The sequence below is a fragment of the Poromitra crassiceps genome, assembly GCF_964638095.1.
Source record: "Poromitra crassiceps genome assembly, chromosome: 1".
NCBI classification, from domain to species: Eukaryota; Metazoa; Chordata; class Actinopteri; order Beryciformes; family Melamphaidae; genus Poromitra; species Poromitra crassiceps.
In genome coordinates this window covers 72,570,749-72,587,261 of record NC_139623.1, presented here as the reverse complement: position 1 = coordinate 72,587,261, position 16,513 = coordinate 72,570,749, and the positions used below count along the sequence as shown (strand labels likewise).

The 16,513-nt window shown below is 43.9% G+C and overlaps 2 protein-coding genes across 3 annotated transcripts in view; both read left to right on the top strand.

The window, feature by feature from the left end:
* Positions 1-229: 229 nt before the first annotated feature.
* LOC310780575 (beta-crystallin A3-like) lies at positions 230-3,640 on the top strand (the record flags this gene model as incomplete). Its single annotated transcript, XM_083641120.1, has 5 exons — positions 230-268; positions 406-524; positions 748-889; positions 1,541-1,683; positions 3,493-3,640. The coding sequence occupies 5 exons, from the start codon at positions 230-232 to the stop codon at positions 3,638-3,640; spliced, it is 591 nt and encodes a 196-aa protein (XP_083497246.1).
* Positions 3,641-5,596: 1,956 nt separating this feature from the next.
* LOC310773698 (Golgi SNAP receptor complex member 1-like) overlaps positions 5,597-16,513 on the top strand; it is a gene marked incomplete at its 5' end in the record, with an annotated part of 28,402 nt that continues 17,485 nt past the window's right edge. Inside the window, 2 exons of one of the 2 annotated variants that reach the window (XM_083633629.1) lie at positions 5,597-5,644; positions 6,101-6,188. In XM_083633629.1, coding sequence (XP_083489755.1) covers positions 5,605-5,644; positions 6,101-6,188 — 128 coding nt within the window. The remainder of the gene's footprint in view (positions 5,645-6,100; positions 6,189-16,513) is intronic. The other variant, XM_083633628.1, reaches the window with a different exon arrangement.

The following is a 16,513-nucleotide window of genomic DNA, read 5'->3' as shown; positions in this document are numbered from 1 at the left end:
GTAGCCTGAAACCTGTCAAAGAATTTATTAGAAGACACAGTAAACAGTTCGAGGGTAGCAGAGACTATCATTATGTCAACTCATGCATTCAAGAGTTTTTTGGACAGATTATTATTAAGACTTTGTGATGTTTGGTTGGAACGTGATCTAGACTTGTTTGTGAGCGATGCCTGTCCTCATTCTCTCCCTCTATCTCTTTCCTACAGGTACTGCTGAGATCAAAGACAAAATGGCTCTGACAAACCCCATGCCCATGGGCCCTTGGAAGGTGAGCCTCCTATATGGAAAACATGACTCATAAGCGCACAGGCGGCACCAAAGGAATACAAGGCTGTATAACTGTCAAGCAAAACAAGAGCATGTACGAGTGTAAACGCCTGATCTACTATGTGTGTGTGTTTCCAGATCACTGTGTACGATCAGGAGTACTTCCAGGGAAGACGTATGGAGTTCACTGCCTGCTGCCAGAACATCATGGAGTGTGGAATGGAGAATATCCGCTCCCTGAAGGTCGAGTGTGGAGCGTAAGTACCGTACGCTTATCCACAACACGTTTCTCCAATATCACTGGAAGACAATAGGATTGATTTAAAAGCTGAAGTGGAGGAGCTTTTCAAGACATGACTTTAGACTCAAAGGGCCATATACTGTATGCCCAAGTCTTAGTGCAAGTCAAGTCTTTGCTAGTTTATAGCATGTAAAATCTCCCCTTTTTCCTTGTTGCTCTGTTGTTCACCATCTGTGTAGCTGGGTGGGCTATGAGCACTCCAGCTTCTGCGGCCAACAGTTCGTCCTGGAGAAGGGAGACTACCCTCGCTTCGAGGCCTACAGCGGCAGCAACTCCTACCGCATTGAGAGGATGATCTCCTTCAGGCCCATCTGCTGTGCTGTAGGTTCCAAATTCCACCCACTAACATGATTAACCCATTGATACCTGATGCAGCATTTGCGTGTAGATTAAGCAACCTCACACTGAGTAGCATCTCAATGCATCATCTTTATTTAGTCATTTATTTCATTCAGTTGCAAAATATGAAATTGTTTTTTTATTCATATCAAGCAGTGACCCATCAATTTGAATTCAACTGATGAAATGGAATTTGAAAATAAAACTAGAGGAAACAGAACTGCAATTTAATTGAATTTTCGGGAAGTTTAACTTAATTCAATTTCTGTTTTTTTTTTAAACTACATATCTGAGATTATGCATAGTGTTACATATTAGCAATACTAAATATCATCAAAGGTTAAAGGTTGTATTTGATGCATAACCTGTAATTGTAATACATACATTATGATGGAATGTATTTGAACTATTTGATTGATAGCTTAATGGAGATTAATTTCATGGAGTTTTCCCGTTATTCCAATTCAATTCCAATTCTGTTTCCTTAGAGCTGGGTGACATTCCAATTCCAAACTCCAGGAACTGAATTGGAATTGACCATGCATTCCCAATTCAATTCATGACACATCAAGTAGATTAACATTCAAGCTAAATCCCGTCTCCTCCCTTGTTTCTTTGCCCTTCCTGGTGCAGAGCCACAAGGAGTCCCGTATGACCATCTACGAGCAGGAGAACATGCTGGGCCGTCAGTTCGAGCTGTGTGACGACTACCCCTCCCTGCAGGCCATGGGCTGGTTCAACAACGAGGTCGGATCCATGAACATCCAGTGTGGCGCGTAAGTCCAACCTCATGATGTTTTACAGCCAGTGGTTCCCAAACCAGGGGTACGTGTACCCCTAAGGGCAGGCTAACTTGAGCAGCTTGCAGTGGGTACACGAAAAGATTTGGGATTAGAATGTATTTCCAAAAATTATATAATATTCCAAGTCTTTTCACAAGCCCATTGCTAAAATGGTATGTGCACTGCGCGCCATGATTCATTCCCCTCCGGCAGGTGTCAACTGTTACACTACTACTGTTGAAGAGGTGATGTGCACACATGTCAACACTGCACGCCATCCAAGTAGATAGCAAACATGGATAAATGGCTTAAACATCCAGTTGCTGCTGTCACTCTGAATTCAGGTTTAGGGGAGGAGCCTGGTGACAAAAAAGAAAAAAGAAAAAAGGCCACGCCCCAAACACCGGCAGTTCAGTGACAAATATATTGGTATGGATTTGCATGTACGCCCCGCAGATCCACCGCAGCCACAGAGTTTTCTGTGCGGTGCAAAGAACAGGCATGAGTGAGGGGGGTACTATTGGCACGGCAAAACAGCTTGAGGCAAAAAGGTTGGGAACCACTGCTTTACATGCAGTGTTGGGGGTAACTCATTACAAAAGTGACACATTACATGTAATATATTACTTTTAGCAGTAACTCAGTAATATAACTTATTACTTATAGGATTTCAGTAATATTATACCAGTTACTTTGTCAAGTAACTCAAGATACAAATGGAGTTACATTTTATTAAATCAAAGCACATATTTACAAAAAGATACAATAATTTCCTAATCAAACTGTGTTTTATACAAATAACCACTATAGATGACAATAACAAAGGAAAAGAATAACATTTAGAATTTTGAATTTGTTTACACTGACTTCAAAAGGGTTGAAATTATTTTTCGGGATGGTTCCGGGGGCGGCGATGTCATTCTGCCGCTGTTGTTATTTAGGTGAAAGTAATGCAAAAGTGTAATAAGTAACTAGTTACTCTATACAGAAAGTAATATTCTAAAGTAACTTATTACTTTCAAATGAAAGTAACTAGTAATATGTAGTATATTACATTTTGAAAGTAACTTGCTCAACACTGTTTACACGTCACAACAGTGCAGTTGAGAGAGCAACTTCACTTCAGTTGATATCAAAATACATAACAAACTTCCAAGACTGCTGTTGTCAGATTGTCACTTAGCTTATATTCCTGGCAGTGTTGTATTCAGATCAATTCCAACTTGAGTCTGGAGTCCCCCAGTGTTCCGGTCTAAAAGCCTAATTCCAAGTCACCAAAGAAGAGTCGAGTCAGAGTCGAATCCCCATTACCCGAGTCCAAGTCCAATTCCAAGTCCTGGAGTTACTGAACATGAACGCGAATCCACATGTTGGTGGAACACACATGTCTGTCCTTGCACAAAATTGAATCATGTCACGATATTTAATATTAGCTATCAATATCTTATGCCAAATTATTATGGTATTAAGGCCTATTACACACACAAAAAGACCCAAAACAACAGTCAACATTTGATCATTTAGGCTAACAAGTCCAAGTCCTCTTCTCCAACTTCCGATACCGAACGCATAAATGTTTGAGTCCAATAGTCCAAGTCTGAGTCATCACCAGTACTCAATTCCAAGTCCAGTCATGAGTCCTGAAAATGTGTCCAGGACTCGGATTTGATCCGAGTCTTATTACTCGACTACAACACCGTTCCTGGCAAAACTTGACTTCTAACTTTCTATTCAACATGCTATCATGGTTGATGTGTGTTGATGATGAGATGAACTTGTCCCTTCTCGCCCTGTTCCCTGCAGCTTCGTGTGCTACCAGTACCCCGGCTACCGTGGCCACCAGTACATCATGGAGTGCGACTGTCGCAGTGGCGAGTACAAGTGTTACCGTGAGTTCGGCTCCCACGCCCAGACTCCCCAGATCCAGTCCATCAGGAGGATCCAGCACTAAAGAGGCGGAGCATCTCCTTCACACAATTCTCCTTCCTCCACCTCCTCTCCAGTCCCTACCACTTCCCACTTCCCACTTCCCCCTCCCCCCTCCCCCCTCCCCCCGCCCCTTTCCCCAAAACATCCCAGCTCCGCTGGTCCGGCTAGTCAAAGCAGGACCTCCTGTCCGGACTAAATGCTTACTGCTTACTCGTCCTCAGCACTTTGCTTTTTAAAGAAACAACACAAAAGAAAGATGAAAGAAGCTGAATTACACTGTAAGAAAGACAGAAAATGGGAATGACATGCAGAGAAAAAGTGGAAAAAGTACAAAAACAAAAGCCTCGTCTCTGAAGGTCGGCTGCGGAAGGGTGAAACACCTTGGGAACTTTTTGCTCCTCTTCATCCCCACCACCATCTGTGCCACCGCCATCATCAATGTCTTCTCCATCGGCACCATCGTCAGTATTGCTGTCACTGTGATATTCATGATTGCCTCACGACTGATGAATAAAGAGAATGAATAAAAAAAACAGAGAGAGAGATTCAGAATACGAGTGACATGTACTGTCTCAATCACATCTGTGTCCTATCTTTCTCTGCTGCCACTTCAACAAACAAAATAAAGCCATGAGGAGACTAGCATACCTGAAATATGAACTTGTGAGGGGAATCTCAGAGCAAAAATGCAAGATATGAATGAGAAAACATTTTAAATATCTTGAAAATACCTCCTCAAACAGCATTCATTCATCCATGTATAATTCCCATGATATTGCCTCAATATTGATATTACTGTATATCTACCAAAAGTGAGAACCAAGTGGACTGTGATATGATCACATGCACTGTGTCTACTACCTGCACTATCATTGACAATCAATGGACCTTCACATTGTTGGACAATGTGAGAGCCCCAATAGCAATTTTCCAAAACTCCTAGCTCTAGTTTTAAACAAATCCCATGAAAGCTCAAACAAAACCTTCTACATTATGCAAAATGCCTCATATTCAGTCAATGCCGTTGGAAAAGATCCAGAAGATCATCCATGAAAACAGAGTTTGTTCTCTGGATTCCAACACTGGAAGCAGACATGGCTTCAGGACAATTGATTGAGAGGGCAATTGATTTTGAAACAGGAATGAAATTAAAATCAATATGTTGTAACAGACACCGATGACATGATACATTATTAAAACACTATTATAATCATATAATTATTATATTATTACATAGGCTAAGTAATGATTGCAATTTTAGATTGCAATTTAGAGCTAGGTTGTTGGGGCTTGATTCACAGAGCTCAGGGGCCAGTTGCACAAAACACACTGAATTAAGATTTTCCTTAAAGTCAGAGTTAAGGTCTCCATAAAAATAAACAGTTGCACAAAACACCCTTAAATCTTCTCCTCATGGTGTCCTTAAAATGTTGCACCTTAAGGAGAAGACTTAAGGATGTTTTGTGCAACCAATTTTATTGGATGGAAACCTTAATTAAAATCTTAACTCAAGGTGTTTTGTGCCACCGGCCCCAGGTTTTATTGATCGATATAATTTAATGACCAATGTTATCTGCACATAGTCTTTTTGGTATAGCATTCTATTTTTTATTCAAGTTTAGCTTTTGCAGAATTTTTTTCATGAAAAGATGCTTTCACATGCGGTGTATAGGCTATACTAGCCTACTACAGCCTCATTTGTGCAAAACGGCTCTGTGAGTGCATGGGGATCCATGGCCTCAGGGCAAGCACATCACCATTTGGAGACCACTGTAGGCTTTCTTAGCTCTTAGCTTGATTATGTCACCATGTTTCACATTTAAACCAATGGGAAAATAAGTAAATGTCTTGGTTGACCCGTATTGATTTATGTGGTCTTAAGATGGTCATAATGAGAGGTGTGCTTAGAGCCAGAAGCCACGAGAGGGCGCTATAGGGTCAAAGAAGAATTGCGACAGTTGTTTCCGCTTGACGGCTGATGATGACATGTACACAACAGACATGGCGAGCAGCGACTATTGGGAAGGTAAATTTTAGACTGACTATTATGACATAAAGTTAGCTAGCACCATACATACCTATAACTATTCTTTCCCCATTCAAAATAGCCGTGATTCACCGGTAATACAGGCAGGCAGCTGACGTGCCATCCAGACCCCTGTTAGCGTTAGTTTGTTAGCCATAATCTGATTTAGCTAACATGTTGGCAGCTACTGCTAGCTATTCATTCTGTTACAGGTCTGTGTGACTGTGTTGGCATGCCAGCTTTACCTGATTGGATTGAAATGTGTCTGTCTGTCTGTCTGTCTACCTACCTACCTGCCTGTACCTGTTTGTTTCTCTCTCTCTCTCTCTCTCTCTCTCTCTCTCTCTCTCTCTCTCTCTCTCTCTCTCTCTCACACACACACACACACACACTCACTCACTCACTCACTCACTCACACTCCTCTTTCTGTCTGTGTTTGTTTCTATCTATCCTCAGACCTGCGTAAACAGGCCAGGCAGCTAGAGAATGAGCTGGACCTGAAGCTGGTATCTTTCAGTAAGCTCTGCACCAGCTACAGCAGCAGGTAACTGCACTTCAGCCCACATTCTCTTTTTTTGTGCTATTTTTATCTGTAAATATGTGCACATTCTAGAGGAGTGTTTCTTCTTCTAAAGTACACTATCATAATTTAGTATAATAAACATGGTTTTATTTTGTATATATGAAAGCAGTTGCTTTATGAATCTTTCCATTCTGTTTTGGCCCAGCAGTGGGTATTATTTAGTTGGATGTTCCCAGCAAGCAAGGACAGACCCGGACGAATCGAGAGAGCCCAATCGGGGCCAGCTCAAGTCATATCACGACGAGTCAGATCTGGCCCAGATTATCACTGTATAATTAATCACTATCCAACTAATTTCACTCACCAGTCACCACTGAAATATCCATGAGGATAACTAAATGGTTGCAATCAATCACGTATTTCTCAGCCTGGGCTATTTATTTATCCAAAATCCGAGTGATCACTTGCATGTGGACAATCTGCGCTGATTAACAAACAGTTTATTCGTGGAGGTGGGACTGCGAGGAGATGAATTGCGGGGGAATCCTGCAATTGTCTGCAATGTGTTTCGGGGTTCTTCTTACACAGATTGTAGACGGTTACACTGTGATGTCCGATCCACAAAGACTTGATGCCAACGTTTTAAATATAAAACAAGTTTCTGCCATAATCCTACATAGGCTATATTCATGTCTCATAGCCTAACAGGAGCACTGGGTAAACAAACGTTATAGGCTGGTGGTGACACTTGTAAATTTTGAGGGAACCCTCAATGATTCTTCGAGATTAAGGTTTGAATTAAATTAGCTTTAGTTTTTATTAAAACTGTCCCGACTCCATGGATGTTACACCGATATAAAAAGAACAAGGGGTCCATGTTTTGAAACGGTAGGCTATATTACTCCAACGTACAGCAGAATGTTTCAGTGAACAGATAGCGTAGAGCCGTCCCGTAAATTGTAGATCCCGAGTTCAAATCCCACTCACGGCAGTATTATATTTTTTGAAAATGTAGCATAAATTGTTAATCTGGACATAATTATAGCTTTATGTATAAAGCTGCTGAATATACACTGTGTACATAGCAGAATAACTGAACATGCCCATTCATGGTAACGGTCATATTTCAACGTCATCACAATGTTATCATGACGTAATTTTGCTTGCTGGGTTGTTTGTTAGGGCCACACGATTTTGCTGAATATTGCAATTGCAATATAAATTGTAATACGGTATCCACCTTATTTCTAACTGCCATGATGCCTTATCGGTGCTTCTTCCTGTGTAATCCTCCCAGCCTTGTTGCTGTCAGCTTGACACCCGTCTGTAATGTTTCAAAGCTGCAGGCGAACGGAGCAAATCAGGTCCAGCTTGGCAAAAGTCTTGTCGATAAATATCCAGAGTTTCTCAAAGAGCAACAGAAATAGCGGATTAAAGTCGCATTAAACCGGACCTTGTACCCATAATAATTTTTTACAGCGGGGCATTCAAACATAAGGTGGATACAGTTTCAATATTAAATTAATTTATAGGCCAGAAATTGGGCTTAACAAGAGAATACCATGTTTAGGCGCCCATCATGAGCAGCCATCATAATTGGAGCAACTTGCGAAATTGAAGTAGCTCATATCGTGATTTAAATGTTTTGATTAATTGTGCAGTTTTTTAGTCTATATCAGTGCTGACCAATTTGGGGCCCGCGGGCGCTCTGTTTGTTTTGGCCCGCCACGGATTTGGGGGAAAAAATGCAAAAAAAACATTTTTATTTTTATTTTTTTTGCATGCCAGGCCAGGCCAGGCCTGAGTGTGAGAGCAATTCAATCAATAGACAATAACATTGGTGTGTTTAAAATGAGATATTCCACTAAATATGGCTAAAACAGATTCAAACATGCAAAAAAGGCACATTTTCCTTCGCCGCCAGCCTTAATTAAAAACATTTTTTTTTGGGATGGAGGGCCCCCCTAAGAGCTTTGCCCCCCTGGGCTGATAGGGTCGCTCCGCCCCTGTACCTTGAGGATTTTTCAAGTTGTGAATTAAGTCAAATTTCCCTCTTGATTACAAAGGTGGAAAATACAACTGTTTTTAACTGGGTGTTTACTGATTAAATGTTTAAAGGAGGACTTACCCCCTAGATATGTATCAGAACAGTGATTTGAAAATACCTATGGAAAAAACCAAGAAATGACATATACTCTTGTCTATACTAGACTCTTTGGCTGTGTTCAAGTCAAGATTTTTTTTCGGAAATCGACGCCATTACAGTTTGCCTACTGTCGTAAGAATTTTCCTACTTCCTAAATAATCCAACACTATTTGCTTAAAAAGAATATGATTTATTATACATGTGCGCACATGGAAGCTCATTGAGTTCCAACAACTTTTCTGCTTCTTCTCTCTTTTTATTGGCATTTCGCAGCTCACATTCACACTTCCACAGACGCAGAGCCAAATTGTTTCCTTCCTCATCTGCCTTTTTTAACCTTTTGGCCTGCACCACTTTTATTACATCCTTAATCCTATCTATATAAAAGGAGCCCCCCCGGAGGCCACTCTCCCCCACTCCATATTGTCCATTTCTCAGAATATTTCACAGCTACTTCACCATACTTGCCTTCCATTATCCTATAAGGTGACCCCATTTTCGGCCCCTTTGCAGCCTGAAGGCTTTGCTGCGACCCCATGTTACTGTACAGTTTTACTCACTTTTAAATGACTATTTGCTCCATCCACATCAAGCACTCAACTCACAATTACACAGTCATTCAATCAGCCAGACATACCACTCAGCTGTATACACATTCATTCACTCACAGTTACAAGGCCTTCAACGAATGCACATTTAACATACAATGACACCAACATTGAATATCTCTTATAGGCTATAGAACCCGTCTCAATTGTGCCTCCGCTCAACACACTTAGAGACCGCAACACTTGGGAGCAGGGTACTCCCCCCTCAGAAACCACCGCCGGCTTTTTCTTTGAATTATTAGTTATAAGTAACCTAGTTACGTCCGATTCTAAATCCGTGCAGATTATAAATCTGTCTAGATAGGTAACCTAGTTACTATAGATTCTAAATCTGTTTAGTTCTAACCTATTTTAATTTCCATCTAATGGTTTTATACTAACATCTAATGTCTCAGGTCTTTAACTAGAGCATAAAAAGTACCAGCCTCTAAAGGTGCTCTTATGCTCGAGCAAAGCTCCGTGGGGGTGGGGCCCCGCGAGTCTCCGTAGTCACCGTGCAGACCTCGCGCTGGGGCAGATGCCATTATACTCAGAAAGTGATCACCATGTTGTACAATGGTGAGAAGAACAGCCCGTGAAAAGTCGCAATGAAACGCTGTGCAGTACTGAGTGCGCTTTCACTCTCAAACGACCGCACATCAGCACATGAAGGACTCACCAAACTTGTTTTTACTGAAAGCCGTTTTTACTACTCAGCCCTGATAGCCTACTACTCTGTGCTGCTTTTAATCTCTCTCAATAATGCTCTTAACACAACACATTTACTTGGTGAAATGACTAAAAACGAACAGTTGCAAATCTAAGTTTATAGCCTACCACATGGGTCAAGAAATGTGGCGAAAACACAGCTCAGTGTTCAGGGCTCAATGGTTTGTATGCAGCCATGTTTGGAGAGAAGCTCGCGCTGTTAGAAAAAATATCAGGCACAACGCGAGCGGCCGCTGGACCACGCGCATAACCACGCCCAACACATTTACGTAATTTGACGCGCCCGCCCCTCGCTCCACCCCCACGCCCTTCACGGCAGGGTGAGCATAATTCAGCCTTAAGGCGTCATTCGCACACCTTGTGAACAATTCTGCTTTTGATAAAAACCCGCCCATCTAATGGTCTCGTCTAACGGTACGTTCTAAACGCCTCATGTAATGAGGTTTTATATACCCATCTAATGGTAGTACCAGTCTAACTGGAATTTCTCTGACGCGCCATACATTCTAAATGCATTTAATTCCCATCTAATGGTTTATCTTCTCATCTAATGAGGTTTTATAGCATCTAATGCTTACATTGCATAGTGGTTTCTCGAGGCTCACAGACCAACCCTTCTAAACCATTCACAGAGTTTCATTATCGGAAACTCTGTGCATGGTTTAGCCCGGCATCTCTCGGCCTGTCTCGGAGGGGAGTCCCCAGATGGGGGTCCGCTGCTGTGGCCTGGGTGGGCCCGTCCCCCGCGTGGCCTGCTCTCACGCTCTCAGTCACTATGCTGGTGGCTGGGGGCTGGGGGGGCGGGTCGCGTGGGGGCTGGGTCCGCCCGGGCCGCAGCAATTGGCCCCTAGCACAACGACCTCACAAGGTTCCTCCTCAGCCAAGTCACTGGGGCAATCCATGTGGCGATCCATGTGTGGATTGCCACCATATGGTGGAAAGGTTTTCTTGCGTTCACTGGGGGTGAGGGGGTGCCGCTGTGTCCCGGCCTGGCCTTCCCTCCCACGCCTTATGTGGGCGGGGGCCGGGTCGGGGGGCATCGGTGCTCTTCATCACTGGTCGAGGGCTGCCGGTTGGTTTAGAACAGCTTAGGTAGGCGATAGATTAGCTACAGCCTAAGGCTGACCTGTTAGTGTTCAGGCTAAAATCAGACTAGAGCAGGGTAGGATAGGCCAGATTAGGCTGTAGATTAGCTAGATACTATGTCCCAGTTAGCTCTGGTTAATGCTTAGAGTAGTCAGTTGTCTGATCTTCTCCCCCCCCCCTCTCTTTCCCCCTTCCCCCGCTTCTTCCCTTCTTCCCCCTTCTTGTTCTCCTCTCTTTCCATGCTCTTTCCTCCCCCACATCCCACCGCCCCCCCCTCCCTTCTCCTGCTCTCTCCTCATTCTCCCCCCCTCTGCTCCTTCTCCTCTTCTCCCCTATTTTCCTGAATCCCTGCCACTTCCTGCTCTCCCTTCTCTCACATTCCCCCTGCTCTCCTTCCCCTGCACCCTCCCACCTCTCCTTCTCTGCCTCTCTGTCCTCCCCCCTCTCTCACATTCCCCCTGCTCTCCTTCCCCTGCACCCTCCCACCTCCCCTTCTCTGTTCTCTCCTCCTCCACATTTCCCATTTTCTCCCCACCCTCGCCCTAATCCGGGCCCGTATCCTACTCCCTCCCTCCACCCTAGACCCTACCTCTACTCTCTGTCCTCCCCCCTCTCTCACATTCCCCCTGCTCTCCTTCCCCTGCACCCTCCCACCTCTCCTTCTCTGTTCTCTCCTCCTCCACATTTCCCATTTTCTCCCCACCCTCGCCCTAATCCGGGCCCGTATCCTACTCCCTCCCTCCACCCTAGACCCTACCTCTACTCTACCTCCCCTGTACCCTTCCACCTCCCCTTCTCTGTTCTCTCCTCCTCTCTGTCCTCTCCCCTCTCTCACATTCCCGCTGCTCTCCTTCCCCTGCGCCCTCCCACCTCTCCTTCTCTGTTCTCTCCTCCTCTCTGCCCTCTCCTCCCTCTCACATTCCCCCTGCTCTCCCTCCCCTGCACCCTCTCCTTCTCTGTTCTCTCCTCCTCCACATTTCCCATTTCTCCCCACCCTCGCCCTAATCCGGGCCCGTATCCTACTCCCTCCCCTCCCCCAACCCTAGACCCTACCCCTACCCTGGCTCTCCCTCCCCTGCACCCTCATCTCTCCTCCTCTGTTCTCTCCTCCTCCACATTTCCTATTTTCTCCCCACCTCCCCCCTCTCCTCCCTCCTCCCTCTCCCTCCCTCCTCCACTCTCCTGCTTTCTTCAAATGTTCAAATGTTATCTTTATTCTGTATATTCTTGTTACTGTGTGTTAGCTAGAATCAGCTAGACATACTTTCTGTGAAGCCCTCTGAGACATGCTTGTGAATTAGGGCTATATAAATAAACTTGACTTGACTTGACTTGACTTCTAGCTCACAACGTAATTAGACTGAAATTATATCTCAAAACCCATATCTTTTCTACAATCCATCATAGAATTTCAAAGCAAATAGGCAACTTACCCGTTAATTATGGTCTCTCCACCCGCTGCTTCACCTCTGAGCAGTGTGAGGCCCAAACAGCCCTCTTTGTCGACTGTTCACTGCTCCCAGGTGACTTTAAACAGGCTCCAGACCACCGTCCCTCTTCGACCGGGTTTCGCACCAAACTGTCGTAAGAATTTTCCTACTTCCTAAATAATCCAACACTATTTGCTTAAAAAGAATATGATTTATTATACATGTGCGCACATGGAAGCTCTGTTCTCATACCTGTCAACAGACCAACTTCCAGTTCCTTCAATGTATTCACTATTTGAATGGGAGCAGACAGAGGTGGAGCTTGAATACTAATTACCAGGAGGAGTTAACTGTAACCACTCCTTATGCATAATTTTGGGTAGGTTTAACGACACTACTGCCTCAAAAATAATTTATTTGAGAGGGGCAATATCTTTATAAATATCAACAACTAGCCAACGCTGGTGGCCTGTTTGGAAACAGCTTTGCTCAAAATGGTTTTAAGTTATATCAATTTGGTAATTCAGTGGCGAACTAGAAATTGAATTATTTTTCTGCATGTATCTCTATGGAAACTACTCAAACTACGTTACGAGAGCAAAGTGACGTGGGCTCGTTACAGCAGCACACCGCACAATACGACAAACCCCCCGTTCTGGGGTAACACAATGCGAGATTTCTCTACGTCATTCCCTCGTCCAAGTTGCCATATACAGTAGTCCCTTTTTCATTTTAGTTTGGGGGCTTTTCGTGATTCTTGTTAAAAGTTGTGCAAAAGTTTTCCTCTCAGCGCAGTGCAGGCTGCGCCTCCTCCCTCCTGCCAGACCACGGCTGGCGAAACAGCCTCCTGCATGGGGCGTTCTGTAACCTCACGGAGCAACAAACAAACACAGACAGAAATAGCTGGTGTGCGATTTTTCTGCTCAATACAGTCTGAGATTGGGTACAGGATTGAGGGAATCCCGCATCTGTTTGCGAAGGTGCGACTGGACAGGACGCTTTTCACAGACGGGCACAGGGCTACTCAGGGCACAGCTGCAGATCTCTCCTCCTCCTCCTCCTCCGCGCATTCAGTCTGTCCAAAATCAATACCGATATAATCTCAGTAGGAGGGATGCAGGGAAATAATGATAGCCGATGTGTTTAGAGAAGCTTTGTCACGTTGTCACGTCGTAGTATAGCGTTATATTTTACATGTGCGCTGCGATAAGATTTGTTTGCGGAAGGATGAAAGTGAGGCTCTCACTTTGATGCTGGGCTCTCGGAGCTGATTGCTGCAAACACACAATAAACCCCTCCCTCCCTCCGGGCAGTCAGTGCAGCAGCTCTGTGTCCCCAGCGAAAAGGGGCACAGAAGACCACCAGTCGTCCTTGAGAGGATTCCAGCATTCGTTGTCTCTCAACCTAATTATATGGAATTCTGGACAAAATCATATCTAGGCTATAAAAAAAAAAAAAAAAGATTTACATGAGACCAAATCTCATCATAGGGCCCCTTAGTATGAAAAAGGTTGGGAATGATTTACTTGCTATGTCCTTCCTTTTATGATTATAGTGGCGTTTATTGATAGTATTGTGTTACATAGGAGTTGGTAGGAAAATAACAGGCGATTGTAATAAATTAACAGGTCAAGTGACATCATGGGAATAGGCTTGGAGTTGTGAGGAGCCGAAAGGGTACAGGGGGAGTAGGGGAGTAACTATCTTGAAATCCCATAGTCTTTGGGGACAACCTGACGTCAGGTTGTACCAAATATCCCATTCATTTGAGAAAAGAAAAAAAAGCAGCGTTCGACCCTTAGAGGGCGCTTATGCCAGGTATGCTGCTGAAAAATGATACAAATGGTAAAATGGCAACAGTTTGGTGTCAAATGTGGAAATTCTGACCAGAATTCTTCACACATCACCCCCAAAGTCATATATATTGGTTAAAAGCTGAAAAAAAGTGTTTTGGAGGTAAGTTCTCCTTTAAGCTCCCCACAAATGCAGATGTTTTTTTTATGCCTCCGCCGGCGATAGCCAGGCCGGAGGCATTATGGATCCGGGTTGTCCGTCCGTACGGCCGTACGATGTTTGTTAATGCGATATCTGAGGAACGCCTGGACGGAATTTCATCAAATTTGCCTCAAACATCGACTTAGACTCAAGGATGATCTGATTAGATTTTGGTGGTCAAAGGTCAAAGGTCAAGGTCACTGTGACCTCTCGAACGCCATTTTCAAGCTTGTTAACGCGATATCTGAGGAACGCCTGGATGGAATTTCATCAAATTTGCCTCAAACATCGACTTAGACTCAAGGATGATCTGATTAGATTTTGGTGGTCAAAGGTCAAAGGTCAAGGTCACTGTGACCTCTCGAACACCATTTTCAAGCTTGTTAACGCGATATCTGAGGAACGCCTGGACGGAATTTCATCAAATTTGCCTCAAACATCGACTTAGACTCAAGGATGATCTGATTAGATTTTGGTGGTCAAAGGTCAAAGGTCAAGGTCACTGTGACCTCTCGAACGCCATTTTCAAGCTTGTTAACGCGATATCTGAGGAACGCCTGGACGGAATTTCATCAAATTTGCCTCAAACATCGACTTAGACTCAAGGATGATCTGATTAGATTTTGGTGGTCAAAGGTCAAAGGTCAAGGTCACCGTGACCTCTCGAACGCCATTTTCAAGCTTGTTAACGCGATATCTGAGGAACGCCTGGACGGAATTTCATCAAATTTGCCTCAAACATCGACTTAGACTCAAGGATGATCTGATTAGATTTTGGTGGTCAAAGGTCAAAGGTCAAGGTCACTGTGACCTCTCGAACGCCATTTTCAAGCTTGTTAACGCGATATCTCAGGAATGCCTTGGCGGAATTTAATCAAACTTGTCTCAAACATCGACTTGGACTCAAGGATGAACTGATTAGATTTTGGTGGTCAAAGGTCAAAGGTCAAGGTGAGCTCTCCAACGCCATTTTCAAGCTTGTTAACGCGATATCTCAGGAATGCCTTGACGGAATTTAATCAAACTTGTCTCAAACATCGACTTGGACTCAAGGATGAACTGATTACATTTTGGTGGTCAAAGTTCAAGGTCACTGTGACCTCTCACACACCCAATTTCCAAGCTCTGTAACGCAACATCACAGGAGCGCCTTGACGGAATCTCTTCCAATTTGCCTCAAATGGCGACTTGGACTCCAGAATGAACTAATGGCGGAGGCATAAGTCCGCGTTGCGGTCGTTCTAGTTTATATATATATAACCAATTGCAAATTATTACAATTACCAAACAGATAAAAAGTCGATTATTATATTGAAATGTTATTTTAGATTTAGAATGTTAATTTTCTATAAAACACAATACATTTTAACACGTTCACTGCCGTTGACGAGTCAACTCGTCAAGCAGAAACCAACGGTTGACTGCCAATGACGAGTCAACTCGTCAGAAAAAAAAAAAAAAAAAATTTGACGGTGGGACGTGGATCAAACCCTTTTACGTCTCCTATAAAAATATGGGAGCCACCGAACGTGTACAACCCATTCCACCGACCCGCTAAGTGGCGACAGTGCTCTCCAGACTAGAGAAAGCGAGCCAAAACTGCAGGGAAAAGCGTGAGGAAACCATTATCATACTGTAGAATCGTTTGGCGAAAACGCTTTTGCGCTGGCGCACAACTGTGACGCACAACGGTGGGGGGTTCCAAAAATAGACTGGGTGCAACACACTTTGAAACACGCAGCATAAAGCCCAGAATCGCAAAAGCTTCATCAAAGCGCTCAACCGAAACCCCAAGAAACGAGCGAGCCCCATCCAGGCTCGCCCGACGAGGGGCCGCCAGGCAGCAGACAGGCAGCAGAAACTCGCTTGTGACACACCCGCTGCAGAGCCAAGGAGGGAGGAGGAGAACGCCCACAGAGGGAGGAGTTTGAAGGAGAGGGGGGTGCGGGTGCTGTTATGGAGGAAAATACTGTTCAGAACAAATTGTTTAGATGTCTGATGTCTTTGATGCCAAAAATAAATGGTTAAAGTGACTGTTCTATCGAATTTCACAAAAAGGCATTTTTCCTCACCTTTCATTTTCAGACGCTGAAACCATGCTGTATTCAACTGCTAATGCCTACATAACTACTAACTCTACACACTAACTCTTTTAGACAGAGAAAGCACACATTCTATTAGTTCTTTTGAGATATTTTGTGTTCACAAAATCCTAGCAGAAAATAATCCTCGGCTCTTGAAAGATGAGCCAGAATCCTCAAAAAAACCCTTGGCAGAAGCTACCTACAGTAAAAAAAAAAAACTGTTGGCAGTGAATGTGTTAATGTAATTCCACAACGTTTATTTTTGGCCCTCGGCCCTCCATCCAGATTG